General features: G+C 44.8%; 1 protein-coding gene across 1 annotated transcript in view; it reads left to right on the top strand.

Moving 5' to 3' along the window:
* The window catches only part of IDUA (alpha-L-iduronidase), a 74910-nt gene that overhangs the window by 39133 nt on the left and 22521 nt on the right, over positions 1 to 13256 (top strand). Inside the window, exons 3-7 of the mRNA XM_054032004.1 lie at positions 7375 to 7457; positions 8086 to 8193; positions 9908 to 10003; positions 10617 to 10819; positions 11943 to 12122. Of these exons, the coding sequence (XP_053887979.1) occupies positions 7375 to 7457; positions 8086 to 8193; positions 9908 to 10003; positions 10617 to 10819; positions 11943 to 12122 (670 nt within the window). The remainder of the gene's footprint in view (positions 1 to 7374; positions 7458 to 8085; positions 8194 to 9907; positions 10004 to 10616; positions 10820 to 11942; positions 12123 to 13256) is intronic.

Below are 13256 nucleotides of genomic sequence, written 5' to 3'. Positions count from 1 at the left end.
CAATTTTAAAATCAAGATTGGGTGGTTTTCTAAAAAGTCTGCTCTAGGAATGACTTTGAGGAAGTACAGGAGGTGGTCACCGCTGTCCCTTCTGGCCTGGGAATCTGAGGAGTGTTATTTTTGTTGCACTGAGTGATCCCTTTACAAAAGTTCCTCTGTGCACCGAGGAAGGGTCAGGACTCAGAGCCCACACAGAGGTTCTGCACTGCTCCATAGGCAATCCCAGGTGCCACGATTCATGGGGATTTTGGAGGAGGGGCAAGGCCTGTGGATCTGCTACTGCTCAAACAGTGTCAGCTGGTGCCCAGAATAACTGGCTGTACTGCATGTAGCAGCAGAGATGACAAGCAACGTGTGCAGCCATCCTGGTGCCAGTGCGTGCAACTCCTTTGAGTTCGGATGAGCTGCACTTGCGGTCAGCAGTTCAGAACGGAATCCTTTACCCATTAAATAAACCCTTTCCCCCTTCCATTGCATACTGTTACTCATTAATACCGTCGCTTCCTTAAATCTACTCTGCAGCCGTTTTTCGTGCCCACCTAGAGCTGAAGGAGTTGTCGCCTTACAAGGCACATGGAACAAAACCCGCCCAGCAAGGGCTGAAAAAACAGCCCTCTAAAGCGTGGGCGTTGATAAGATGCTGCGCCCATTCCAGGCTCTGGGGACCAGTTCCCCAAGGCACAGAGTTCCTTGGGATTTACCGTCAACGGGAGGTTTGAGTGCTCAGCCCTCTTGGAGCCAACAAGAGATTAGTAACAGCCTGAACTTTAAACCTGCCCAAGTTCACTCCTAATAGCAACCAAAAACAGAGTTAGGGACTTGGAAGGCGATCAGCAGCCCTAATGGAAAAAATAAACATATTAACTCAGTCTCTGCAGAGCTCTTGACCTTCCTCCTGAAATTCAGCAGGCAGAGCACCCAGGGTTTTCCTATCCCACATGCCTCTGGTAACGCCCTCCAGACTTGGATAATGTGCTTTCTCTGCTAAGGTGACCGAGACTGGCAAACTCAGCAGCAGAAGAGGTTGAGCGGGAATGGGATATTATGCTCTCAAATCCTTTCAGTGAACACTCCAAGAAGCACCCGCTCCAACAATTCTGCAAAGACACAGACTCATAACCTGTTACCTTCTGCTAGTCTCCAGGTTGTTTGGAGATATAATATTAGGTATCTCACTCCCAGTGGAATAGACACTGTTTGGGATTCCTGCAGTTTCCACAAAAGCATCATGACTTGACAAAGAACTGATCAATTCCTTGGGATGCCAGCTACAATGATGTCAAGTATCAGGGGGTAGCTGTGTTAGTCTGTATCCACAAAAACAAGAAGGAGTCTGGTGGCACCTTAAAGACTAACAGATTTATTTGGGCATAAGCTTTTGTGGGTAAAAAACCTCACTTCAAGCGTATGCCCAAATAAATCCGTTAGTCTTTAAGGTGCCACCGGACTCCTTGTTGTTTTTGTAGCTACAATGATGTTCTTCGAGACCATTCTGTGACAGAGCATTTATTAACCTGCATATTAATGTTTTATCAAAACTGCAGCCATTGCAAAGTGTCCCTGGGTTTGAGGACAGTAGTGTTATTTCATTGAGGGTGAGGAAGATAGAGCTCAGGCCATATACCATGATAAATGGGACAAAAAAGGTGAGAAGCAGGTGTCGTTTCTGCACAACCACACAACAAGTGTTGACATTAAAGGGCCAGATTGTGAGGATGAAGTACTCTCACTGACAACTAACTGCTTATTAATGGGAGTGGGTTGCCCTAATCTGCCTCCAAGTAAGTCACGGTTCTGTTAATGCGGTTTACCGGCAGAAATAAATACAGAAAGGCTTCTATCTATATGCATGCAGCATCGCTGAAATGCAGCCACTTCTCTAGTGGATGGCAGCACGCAATCTGCTTAAGAGGGAAGACAAGGACCTTATTTTTTTTACAATGTATACTGTTTGAATTAGACCCCTGAAGTCAGAAGGACACACTTCTGTTTTATTGTCTGAATTGTGTTTTCAGGTTTTTTGCATGAAAGTAAAGTTAATCATTGTTATACTTGCTGACTGCGTGTAAGCAAATATTTCAGTAGGACGCAAGGTGAAACTGGAAATATCGTTAATGGATCTGAGTGAGCAGAACTGCTCTTTGCAACAATCGAATTAAGCTTTGGACCTTGACTGTCAGACTTAAATTTTTTTTTTTACCTGAATGCAAGTCAAAGGTGGTCCTGCACTGGTGAGGCCTCAGCTGGAGTACCGTGTCTGGCTTTGGGCACCACACATTAGGAGATGCGGACAAACTGGAGAGAGTCTAGAGGGGAGCAACAAAAATGATAAAAGGTTTAGAAAACCTGACCTAGGAGGAAAGGTTTAAAAAAACAGGGTCTGCTTAGTCTCGAGAAAAGAAGACTGATAATATAAGAACCTAGGAGCTGCCATACTGGGTCATAATGGTCCATCTTGCCCAGTATCCTGTCTCCAGCAGTGGCCCATGCCAAAGCTTCAGGGGGAGTGTACAGAACAGGGCGAGTAAGTAGTGTTTCCCCCCAGCAGTCAGAGGTTTAAGGTCGCCCCGAGCATGGGGTTGTGTCTCTGCCCATCTTGGCCAATAGCTATTGATAGACTGATCTTCCAGGAATTTGTCCAGTTCGTTTTTGAACCCAGTTATGCTCTTGGCTGTCACAAGATTCCATGGCAGTGAGTTCCACAGGTTAACTTGGGGTTGTGTGAAAAAGTACTTCCTCTTGTTTATATTAAACCTGCTATTAATTTCATCAGGTGACCCCCAGTTTTTTGTATTGTGTGAAAGAGAAAATAAAACATCTGTATTCACTTTTTTCCACACCATTCATGATTTTATAGACCTCTGTCATGTCCCCTCTCATTCATCTCTTTTCTAAGCTGAACAACCCTAATCTTTTTAGTCTCTCCTCATATGGAAACCGTTCCATACCTTTGATGATCTATGTTGCCCTTCTCTGAAACTTTTCCAGTTCGACTATGTCCTTTTTGAGAAGGGGTTACCAGAATGGGACACAATATACAAGGTGTGGGCATATCATGGATTTACATAGTGGCATTATGATATTTTCTGTCCCTTTCCTAATGGTTCCTAACATTTTGTTAGTCTTTTTGACCACTGCTGTGCATCCGAGGTGAAGTTTTCAAAGAAGTATCCATGCTGACTCCAGGATCTCTTTCTTGCGTGGTAATAGCTAATTTAGAACCCACTACTCTATATGTATAGTTGGGATTATTTTTTTCCAACGTGCATTATTTTACACTTATCACCGTTGAAGTTCACCTGCCATTTTGTTGCTGAGTCACCCAGTTTTAGAAAGTTCCCCTGTAACTACTCGCAGTCAGCTTTGGACTTAACTATCTTGAATAATTTTGTGTCGTCTGCAAACTTTGCCACTTCCCTGTTCACCCCCTTTTCCAGATCATTCATGAATATGTTGAACGGCACAGGTTCAGGTATAGATCCTTGGGGTCGGGGGCACTGTTCATGTCTCTCCATTAGGAAAGCTGACCATTTATTCCTATCTTTCAACTAGTTACTGATCTGTGAGAGGACCTTCCCTCTTATCCCAATGTGGACAGATTGGAGAGAGTCCAGCGGAGGGCAATGAAAATTATTAGGGGGCTGGAGCACATGACTTACGAGGAGAGGCTGAGGGAACTGGGCTTATTTAGGCTGCAGAAGAGAAGAGTGAGGGGGGATTTGATAGCAGCCTTCAACTACTTGAAGGGGGGTTCCAAAGAGGATGGAGCTCAGCTGTTCTCAGTGGTAGCAGATGACAGAACAAGGAGCAATGGTCTCAAGTTGCAGTGGGGGAGGTCTAGGTTGGATATTAGGAAAAACTTTTTGACTAGGAGGGTGGTGAAGCACTGGAATGGGTTCCCTAGGGAGGTGGTGGAATCTCCGTCCTTAGAGATTTTTAAGGTCAGGCGTGACAAAGCCCTGGCTGGGATGATTTAGTTGGGGTTGGTCCTGCTTTGAGCAGGAGATTGGACTAGATGACCTCCTGAGGTCTCTTTCAACTCTAATCTATGATTCTATGATCCCATGACTGCTTACTTTGCATAAGAGCCTTTGGTGAGGGACCTTGTCAAAGGCTTTCTGAAAATCCAAGTACACTATATCCACTGGATCCCCCTTGTCTACATGCTTGTTGGCTCCCTCAAAGAACTCTAATAGATTGGTGAGGCAGGACTTCCCTTTACAAGAGGCACGTTGACTCTTTCCCAACCAATCGTGTTTATGTGTGTCTGATAATTCTGTTCTTTACTATAGTTTCCACCAATCTGACGGGGACCTGACAACAGTCTTCAAATATGTTAACAGCTGTAATAAAGAGGACAATAATCAGTTGTTCTCCATGTCCACTGAAGGTAGGATAAGTAGTAAAGGGCTTAATCTGCAGCAAGATTTAGGTTAGATATTAGGAAAAACTTTCTAACGGCAAGGATCATTAAGTACAGGAATAGGCTTCCAAAGGAGGTTGGGGAATTCCTGTCACTGGGGGGGTTTAAGAACAGCTTAGACAAACACCTATCAGGGATGGGCCAGATATACGAGGTCCTGCCTCAGCGTGGGGGAATGGACTAGGTCTCATCTAGCGCTAGATTCTATCCTGACAGTCCTGGTTCCTCGTCAGGTCACCAACATCTTCTCTAGGTAGTTTTATAAATCCTCCTAGTTCATGCACTGCTCCAGGATCACTAAACTTCCAGGCTCTCCATTCAAATCTGCCCCATAAAGTTAAAGAAAAGAGGCAGAAGTTCCGTCTCTCAATTTCCCCTGCTACATGATTTAAAGTGTCCAATACTGGATTCCCTATCATGTTTACCACTTTTTGCCTTGCATTTCTATGCACTATGCTCATCTCTTGCACTATGATCAATCCCTAAATAGTTAATTAACTAGTTTCTCTGAATATGGTGTGAATCGGTTTTTACACACACACAGGTCTTATGCCAAGGCAACAATAAATTACATTTTCAGAAGATTGTTACATAGGATTATAGTTATTCTTTTTCTGGACAATAGGTATGTGCCAGAACAACCAAGTGGAGATATTGTTATTAAAACCCTCCATGAATTTAAAAATCAAGTTTCAAATTTACCAAAGACAAATTTCAGGACCAAATATTCAGCCTGTAGGCAAAACAAAACAAAAAATAACCAATGCACACATACGCCTGGGCACATTTTGCAGATGAACATGAAAAATGCTGTTAGCGAGTGTTAATTTACACCTGCAAAATTAATTAGGACAAATGGATTTTGTGGGACAAATTATAATCCTTATGTGCAAGTGTTCAGATTGGGGTTCTGGCACAGGTCTGGACCTGCCAATGCTTGCCGAGTGTTATGCACATATAAGGAGGTGTAAGGCGGTCATGGCTATTCCTCCATCCATCTGGGAGGGAGGCCATGCCCCCTCACTGCAAGTCCTCTGGACAAGCACAATTCAGGGGGGAATTAGCATGGGGTTCTCTGCCACTCGGCGGGGTAATCCAGAGCTGAGTCTAGGGGCCTGGTCCTCCAACTGGACAGGGCACCAAACAGTTAGGGGGCTCTAGCATACAGTCAGGGCAGAGCAGGAGTGTCCACAAGCCCCGGGCCTCTGCAGGGCGAAGCAGCAAGCAGTTAGGTGGCCCTGGCCGGTATTCAGGACAGAGCAGCTAAGGAATCTGTTAGCCCAGGCCCTCGAACAGGGCAGGCAGCAGAGTCAGGAAGCCGAGGCCTGTACTCGGGACAGCGCAGTAACCAGTCTATTCGCCCAGGCCTTCAAACAGGGCGGGGCAGCAAACAGTCAGGGGTCCTAGCTCTGGTGGAACACTGACAAATGCAGACTTCTTGGCCTGTGGTGGGGTGGCAGGGGTTAGGGGGATGTGGGCCCACCCAACTCCACTGCCTCCCAGCCCAGGTCAGCGGGGAAATCCAGCCGCAACACGCTGGCTGGCTGTCAGTCAGTAACACAGCCGAACTATATTCAGCTCCCCATGGCTACTTCCTACACTCCTGTTTGAGCGGGAGTACCTGGGTCCCGGGGTCGTCGTCCATCTCACTGGGATAAATGGCTAATGGCAACCCCAGTAGTGGGTGAGAGATGTCCTTCTCCGCCGACAGCTCCTCTCTGACTGAGCTGGAGAGCTGGCCTTTTATATTTCTGGTTCCTGTCCTGCCCCTCTGCTTCCGGCGGTGCGGGCGTTGGTGTCCCGGCTCTGCCCACCAGGGGGGGCTCACGGCTGTCCGTCCGTTTGTCTCTGAGAGAGGCCACACCCGCTCGCTACAGGAGGTTAGAAGGAGACTCATCCAAAAATTTGGCCCTAGATGTAAGCCGGGAATGGCTTTTATGGCAGTCTTACATTCACACTATATATGGAAAATATGAAAGGCTGTTAAAATTTGAACACCGTTACTGTAGGTGTGTGCTTCCACAGGTGCAGGAAAGACCTTCTCACTTACCCAGCAAATATATTCATTAATCCTCAGCTGTGCCAAAAGCAATGAAGAATCCAGCTAAACAACCAGAGTAAGAATCAAAATCATGAGAATTAAACAGTCAGGCATATTTTCATTTTGGACCGGGGTGTACTAGGCAATAAGTTGGTGACCGCAAGAAAGCAAGTGGAGTGGAGAAAATCTTGGTAAAGCTGCTTTGTACATGGGTAAGAAATTGGAGATTCAAATAACACAGGGTCCAAGTGAAAGCATGGGTAAAAAGCCCCTGCTCTCTCGTCAGATCTGTTATGTTGCTTATGTTCCTGCCTCTGGGAGATGAAAATGCCATGGGCTGGGCAAGGAAAAGCCTGTGCTTAGATGCTATAGACATCTATCACTTTAAAAGAAAAAAATCTCATATGTAAATCCTTTAGAAGTACCATACTGGTCCTGTGTGCCAGAAGAGAATGGGCATCTTACCCAGACGTAATACAGCCTTCTTTCTACTGGAGCCACATGCTGGCTTTGTTGGAATAATCACATTATGGCAAAACTGTTTTAAAATCAGAATAAAGAATAACATATGTATTTCTAAACAACTGAAATGTTGCTGTGAATTATATAACTAAAGCAGTTGATCTATTTGAGACAGAGGTTTCGTTTATATTAAGTATACAAGTGATACAGTTTCATTATTTAACAAATGCTATTATTTGTTTTACAGTAGCACCTAGGGGTCAACCAAAAACGGGGCCCTGCACCAGTGTGTCACATGCTATATGAACAGTAATACAGTTGCTGGCCAGAAGAACTGACAATCAAAATTTAGTTAGGGACCTGCTTTGTCATGTTAATATTTCAGTCTCTCTTGCTTACTTTAGCTATTTTCTTTGTTTTGTATCTTTCGATTGCCTATATTCTTTAGCATGACAAATGGAAAACTTCACTACAACTTTACCAGTCTGGATAACTTGATGGATCTTCTCTGGAAAAACAAACTCATTCCAGGTAAGGACAGCTTTTTCCTGGTCCGTTAAACATGTTGGATCAAATGTACAATCATCAGACTAAACAGCTTTTGCCAGAGCAGATGTTGGTCCAAAATTGGTTCGCTTCTACTTACACTTGACTCCCATTAATGTAAATGGAAATTCTGCACACAGAACACTGGGAATAATGTAAAGCAGCACATTAGGGCTTTACTGGTACGTGCTTTGGCATTAATCTGAGACTCTGAACTGGAAGCTGTGATTAACTCTCCTCGCTGAAATACGCTCAAGAAGGGACCAAAGAGGACACGTTCCTAAACTCATCTTGCCTTCACTACCCATATACAACTATACACACCTCCAGTACCTCTGAGTCACCCTCCAGTTCATAAGCGGAGATGGTAACTCCTAATACTGTTGATTTCATTGACAAGCAATGAGTTTGAACGACCTCAGGACCAAAGTAACTATTTGTGTGGAATTAGTGTGTGGCATCAGGAAAGGTAGCCCATTTAATGTAACTAATTTCCTATGTCTTGTGTAGTTTCATATTCTTAAGTGTCAACAAGACTCAATGACTTCCTTAGCTAATCAAAAATAAACCAGTTCATGAAAATGGAGAGTTAGACTTCTTGTGTTTATTTAAGGATTTGAATTGATGGGAAGCCCTTCAGGATACTTTACAGATTTTGAAGACAAAAAACAGGTTATAAGATGGAGGAGCCTAATTGCACTTCTAGCCAAGAGATACATAGGTGAGTTATTAAATAATCATTGTTTAATCATCAGTCCTTTATTCTTCCAAAGTTCTGTGGTTTATACTTGATTTCAGAGTGCATAGCAGCAATTGGGTAAATGGGAGAGGTTTGAGTGGGTTTATTTAAGCCAGGGATCGGCAACGTTCGGCACGCGTCTCGCCAGGGTAAGCACCCTGGCGGGCCGGGCCAGTTTTATTTACCTGTTGATGCGGCAGGTTCGGCCGATCGCCGTCCCCACTGGCCGCGGTTCGCCGTCCCGGGCCAATGGGGGCAGCGTGAAACCGCGGCCAGCACATCGCTCGCCCGCGCCGCTTCTCGCCGCCCCCATTGGCCCGGGACGGCGAACCGCGGCCAGTGGGGGCCGCGATCGGCCGAACCTGCCGCGTCAGCAGGTAAATAAAACTGGCCCAGCCCGCCAGGGTGTTTACCCTGGCGAGCCGCGTGCCGAACGTTGCCGACCCCTGATTTAAGCAATACTAATTCTTGAACTCAATTTTGGAAAAAGCTTCCTAAAAGGCTGAGAGACTGAAACCACTTGAAACAAGTCATGGAGCTCAGTGCTTTTAAGTTTCTTGCCCATTGAGTGAGGAGTTCTAATTGAGGCTGAGAATTATCTGCCCAGTTCCACTTCTTGTCTTTTTTTAGTTTCATTTTCACCACTTAACATTAGACAATACAACACTCAAAACAACAAATACAGTGTGTAGCCCAATAAAAAATTAGGCTAAACCAAACTATATAGGCTGAAATCATGAGGGAGGTGGTAGAATCTCCTTAGAGGTTTTTAAGATCAGGCTTGACAAAGCTGGGATGATTTAGTTGGTGTTGGTCCTGTTTTGAGCAGGGAGTTGGACTAGATGACCTCTTGAGGTCCCTTCCAACCCTGATATTCTATGAGTCTATGAGGATTAGCACTTCCACAGTGCTGTTCAACCACAGCTAAAAGCCCCGTACAAATAATGAACCTCGTAAGTCTCTCACATCCCTGGGAAATAGATAAAATTAATACCATTACCCCCATTTTCCAGATGGGTAAACTGAGGTACCGACAAATTAAGTGACATGCCCAGGGTCACACCGGAAGTCAATGACAAAGTCAGGAATGAGAACTGAAGAAGGGATGGATTTTGAAGACTGACCAAAAAGTGACATGATTTAGCAAAGTCCTGGTCAGGAGAGAAGAAGAGGGGCATCAAAGAGAACAAGGCTGCAAGTGTGGCTGTAGTTTATAGCAATTAGATAGCAAGCCTTTGAATAAGTCAAGGCCTTTAGCAGCCCTCTCTGTCTTTGCTTCAGGAGCTACCAGAGCTGTGCCAGGGAAGCCATGTGTTTATAGGTAGGAAGGCATTGCATGTTGTACATATGTAATGAACATTATCATTTGGATCCCACCATGGCCTTACGCTGGTTGTATAAAGGGCAAGATAGACAACAGTGGTGGACAGGAAGAAAGCTGGTGTTGATAGCCACAGAGAATGAGAGAAAGAGAAGGTACTTTTTCGTCACAGAGGCTCAAATTCAGCCATTTGACCCAGGCATACCACGGCCGTTGAAATCCATGGGAGCGGCACAGGCACCTCAAAGGGCAGAATTTAATCCACTATGTTTGGAAGGCGGCGGGTTGGTCCTGAGCTCTGTCCCTGAAGTGATGAATTATTCGTTACCACATGGAAGCGTACCGGGCAGTAATGAAAGGTAGTTTCATCTGCAGATAGATATGGATTGGAACATGTTGCCAAATGGAATTTTGAAACTTGGAACGAGCCAGATCACCATGACTTCGATAATGTGTCAATGAGTGTCAAAGGTAAGTTTGTTTCTTTTCACCTTGATTTAATTCATGTGGCGGTGGAGTAGGGTAGGGACAGGTGGGTGATAAATAATAGGATATATACAGGTATATTCTGTTTTATAAGGGATTGGCCCTGGGTGTGATCCACGTAACTTCCATTAATAGCATTCCTGCCCTGAATTTCATGAAGTCTCAGGTTAGACTTTAACATGAGAGAAAACAGAAATGAGGGTGGGGAATGGGGAGTAAGGGTGACGCCAATACAATCATGTTTTTCACTGTTTGGTTATAAAGTAAAGTTGTGCTCTGAAGTTTTTTTTCTGCTTTAAAGCCATGTGTTTTAATAGCTGTGTACCTTGGTAGCTTGCCCAGGCAAAATCCTTTAAAGGAGCTTCCTGTTGCTGAGACTGTGAAACCAAGGGAGGGGATTTCGAGACCCCTGTTGTGATCGATAATGGAGAGAGGAAGTGGAAAAAGGTGGCTTCAAACACATTTTATACTTTCTAATTGCTCACAGCCTGCTGTAGCAATATGAGGACCGTCTGTACTCTTTGGTAACTTGAATCGAGACATCATTATAATTTTAAGCTGTAACCATGTACTGAATACGTAATTGCTCTGACTCTAGGGTTTCTCAATTATTACGACGCATGCTCAGAAGGGTTAAGAGAAGCTAGTTCTTTACTGAAATTTGGAGGCCCAGGAGATTCTTTCCATCCATTCCCAAAGTCGCCCATCTGCTGGAGTCTTCTACATCACTGCTACAATGGAACCAACTTCTTCACTGGAGCGACTGGTGTGAGGTTGGACTACATAGCCCTACATAAGAAGGTCAGTTCAAGGCTTTTAGCTGTTTAATAAAGAAAAGTGTACAGGAGAGTATTTCTTAATCCAATTTATTGCTAAGGTTGACTGTTTATGAAGTTCACTTTCAGAATTCTGCTCTGCCTGTACTGGGGTACATAACCATTACAATTCCAGAGGGCCTTTTAAAGTTGTTCTAACAGACAAACTTCCTTCCAAGCGGAATGCTTCCATATCTGGTCTCCACCTGAAAACAACTTTTCTGCCACTTTCACATGCAGAGAGTGGGGGGAAATATACAATTTTCCCCTTTAAAACAATAGTCTTGACCGCTTGTCAACAGTTCTAGTGCCTGAGCAGATAGGGTAGAAATGTTAAATTTGACAGGCAAGTTGAGCAAGATGATATCTTTTATTGGACCAACTTCTGTTGGTGAAAGAGACAAGCTTTGGAGCCACGCAGAGCTCTTCTTCAGTTCCAATAAAAGATATTACCTCACTCACTTTGTCTCTCTAATAGCCTGGGACCGACACAGCTACAACACCGCACACAAATCTGACAGGGACATACGTGCTTGTGCTCTGTCTTTCATAGCAGAGGTTCTCAAACTGGGGGCCGGGCCCTCCTGAGGGGGCACAGAATGTATTCGGGGGCACGGGGAGTGTGAGAAGCTTTAGGGAAAAAAACCTCACTGCACACATTTTACCCACAGCCATGAATAATTAGCAACGCTGACTCCTCCAGCCATACCAGGTCCTTAGATGGTGCTGTGCATTTTGGTGGATTTCTGTTAAGCTTGCCTAGCGTTATACAAAGTCGGTGCCATCTGCACGTTAATCCGTTTGCTATGTCGCAGTGGGCATAGTTAATGGTAAACGAATAGACCCCAATCACAGTTTTGCTTTTGTTCTTATTACAATGAATCGTTGGCTCTGTTTGAATCAATGTTTCACTGTTTTTAATATTTAGTGAGAGTTGCATGTTGATTTTTTTTAATCAATATATGTACTTGGGGGGGGGGGGGGCAAGAAACTACTACAGACACAAAGATGGGAGGCCTAATCAAATAAATTTGAGAACCACTGTTCACAGTACCGTACATGACACTTTGCTTCCTCACTTTGCATGAATGGGATTCCTGTTGTTACAGGGAGCTGGAAGTTCTCTTCACATCTTAGAGCAAGAAACAGAAGCAATGGAGCAAATTCAGAAGTTGTTCCCAAATTTCACCTCGGTTCCTGTATACAATGATGAAGCAGACCCACTCGTTGGATGGTCAGTTCCACAAACGTGGAGAGCTGATGTGACCTATGCAGCCATGGTGGTGAAGGTAACTCAACGCTCACTTAGTGTCCTCATCTAATAAGCTAATCTGCAGAGCAAGTGTGTTGCCAAAAGAATGTTTTATTAGGTTTCTGAATGGACTTCAGGAAAAAATTACAAGCCAAATCCTGAGGTTTGAATGCTCTCACACTAGGGTGTCAGGTGCTTTAACTTCACAGCTTTAGCGAATTCATCTTCCCTTTCCCGAGTGTCCCTGTAGAAAACAGCCCTATGAAAACTCCTCCTCCTATGAGAACTGGAGAATGTGCTGGGGATACTGTTACCGTGAATCCTTCTGCATGATTGGCTAAACTCACTTTCCCTCATTCCCTGTAATAGGCTCGCCATTATCTTCTTGTGGTGCATTATACACCCACAACTACAAAAATCACCCTTTCCCAGAAAGCCCTAAGCACCACTACCGTCCTCCTTGACCGCTTAATGCAGTAGTTCTTGGACTTTGGGTGAGGTCTCTGCACGGAGGGCTGACATGACCTCATTATTACTTCCTGCACCAAGGGGCAGGCCATGCAATGGGCATATGGCCCTGAGTTAGGGGGGCAGTGCAGAACTACGTAACCATGGAGGCAACTGTAATGCTGGGAAAGAGACCACTTCCTCATGGGAGCATGCCAGTTGTACCAACCTGTGAATGTTCCCTGTGATATCTGCTGAACCGTACCCTTGCAATTGGAGAGGAGATGGGAGCAATTAGATGGATCTTTCTAAGTCCCTGGAAAGCCCATGGGAGTACTGACCCGAAAAATCGACTGGGTTTGCACATTGGATGTGCACAAACCTCTAAGTGTGAGCTGGCGTATCTCGTTTCTCAAATACTTCCTGTCTCTGGTATACTTGTGATGGACAGAGACAAGCTTTCAGACTTACACAGAGCCCTGCTTCAGGTCTGGGAAAGGCTGTTTAGCGTAAGTAGTTAACACATGTTTCAATCTGTTCCACCCTGCATTTAGCAGCGTCACTGAGTACCTTGCCCAGACCTGAAGAAGAGCTCTGTGTCAGCTCAAAAGCTTGTCTCTCTCACCAACAGAAGTTGGGCCACGAAAAGATACTGGACCAACACGGCTATGACTACACTGTATACTTGTGATAGCTTTATCACTGCTTATGTCATACCATTTTT

This window comes from Malaclemys terrapin, chromosome 6, assembly GCF_027887155.1.
Source record: "Malaclemys terrapin pileata isolate rMalTer1 chromosome 6, rMalTer1.hap1, whole genome shotgun sequence".
In the NCBI taxonomy this organism is placed as follows: Eukaryota; Metazoa; Chordata; order Testudines; family Emydidae; genus Malaclemys; species Malaclemys terrapin.
The sequence above is the reverse complement of the archived record's forward strand: the minus strand, read 5'-3'. Positions and strand labels throughout refer to the sequence as shown.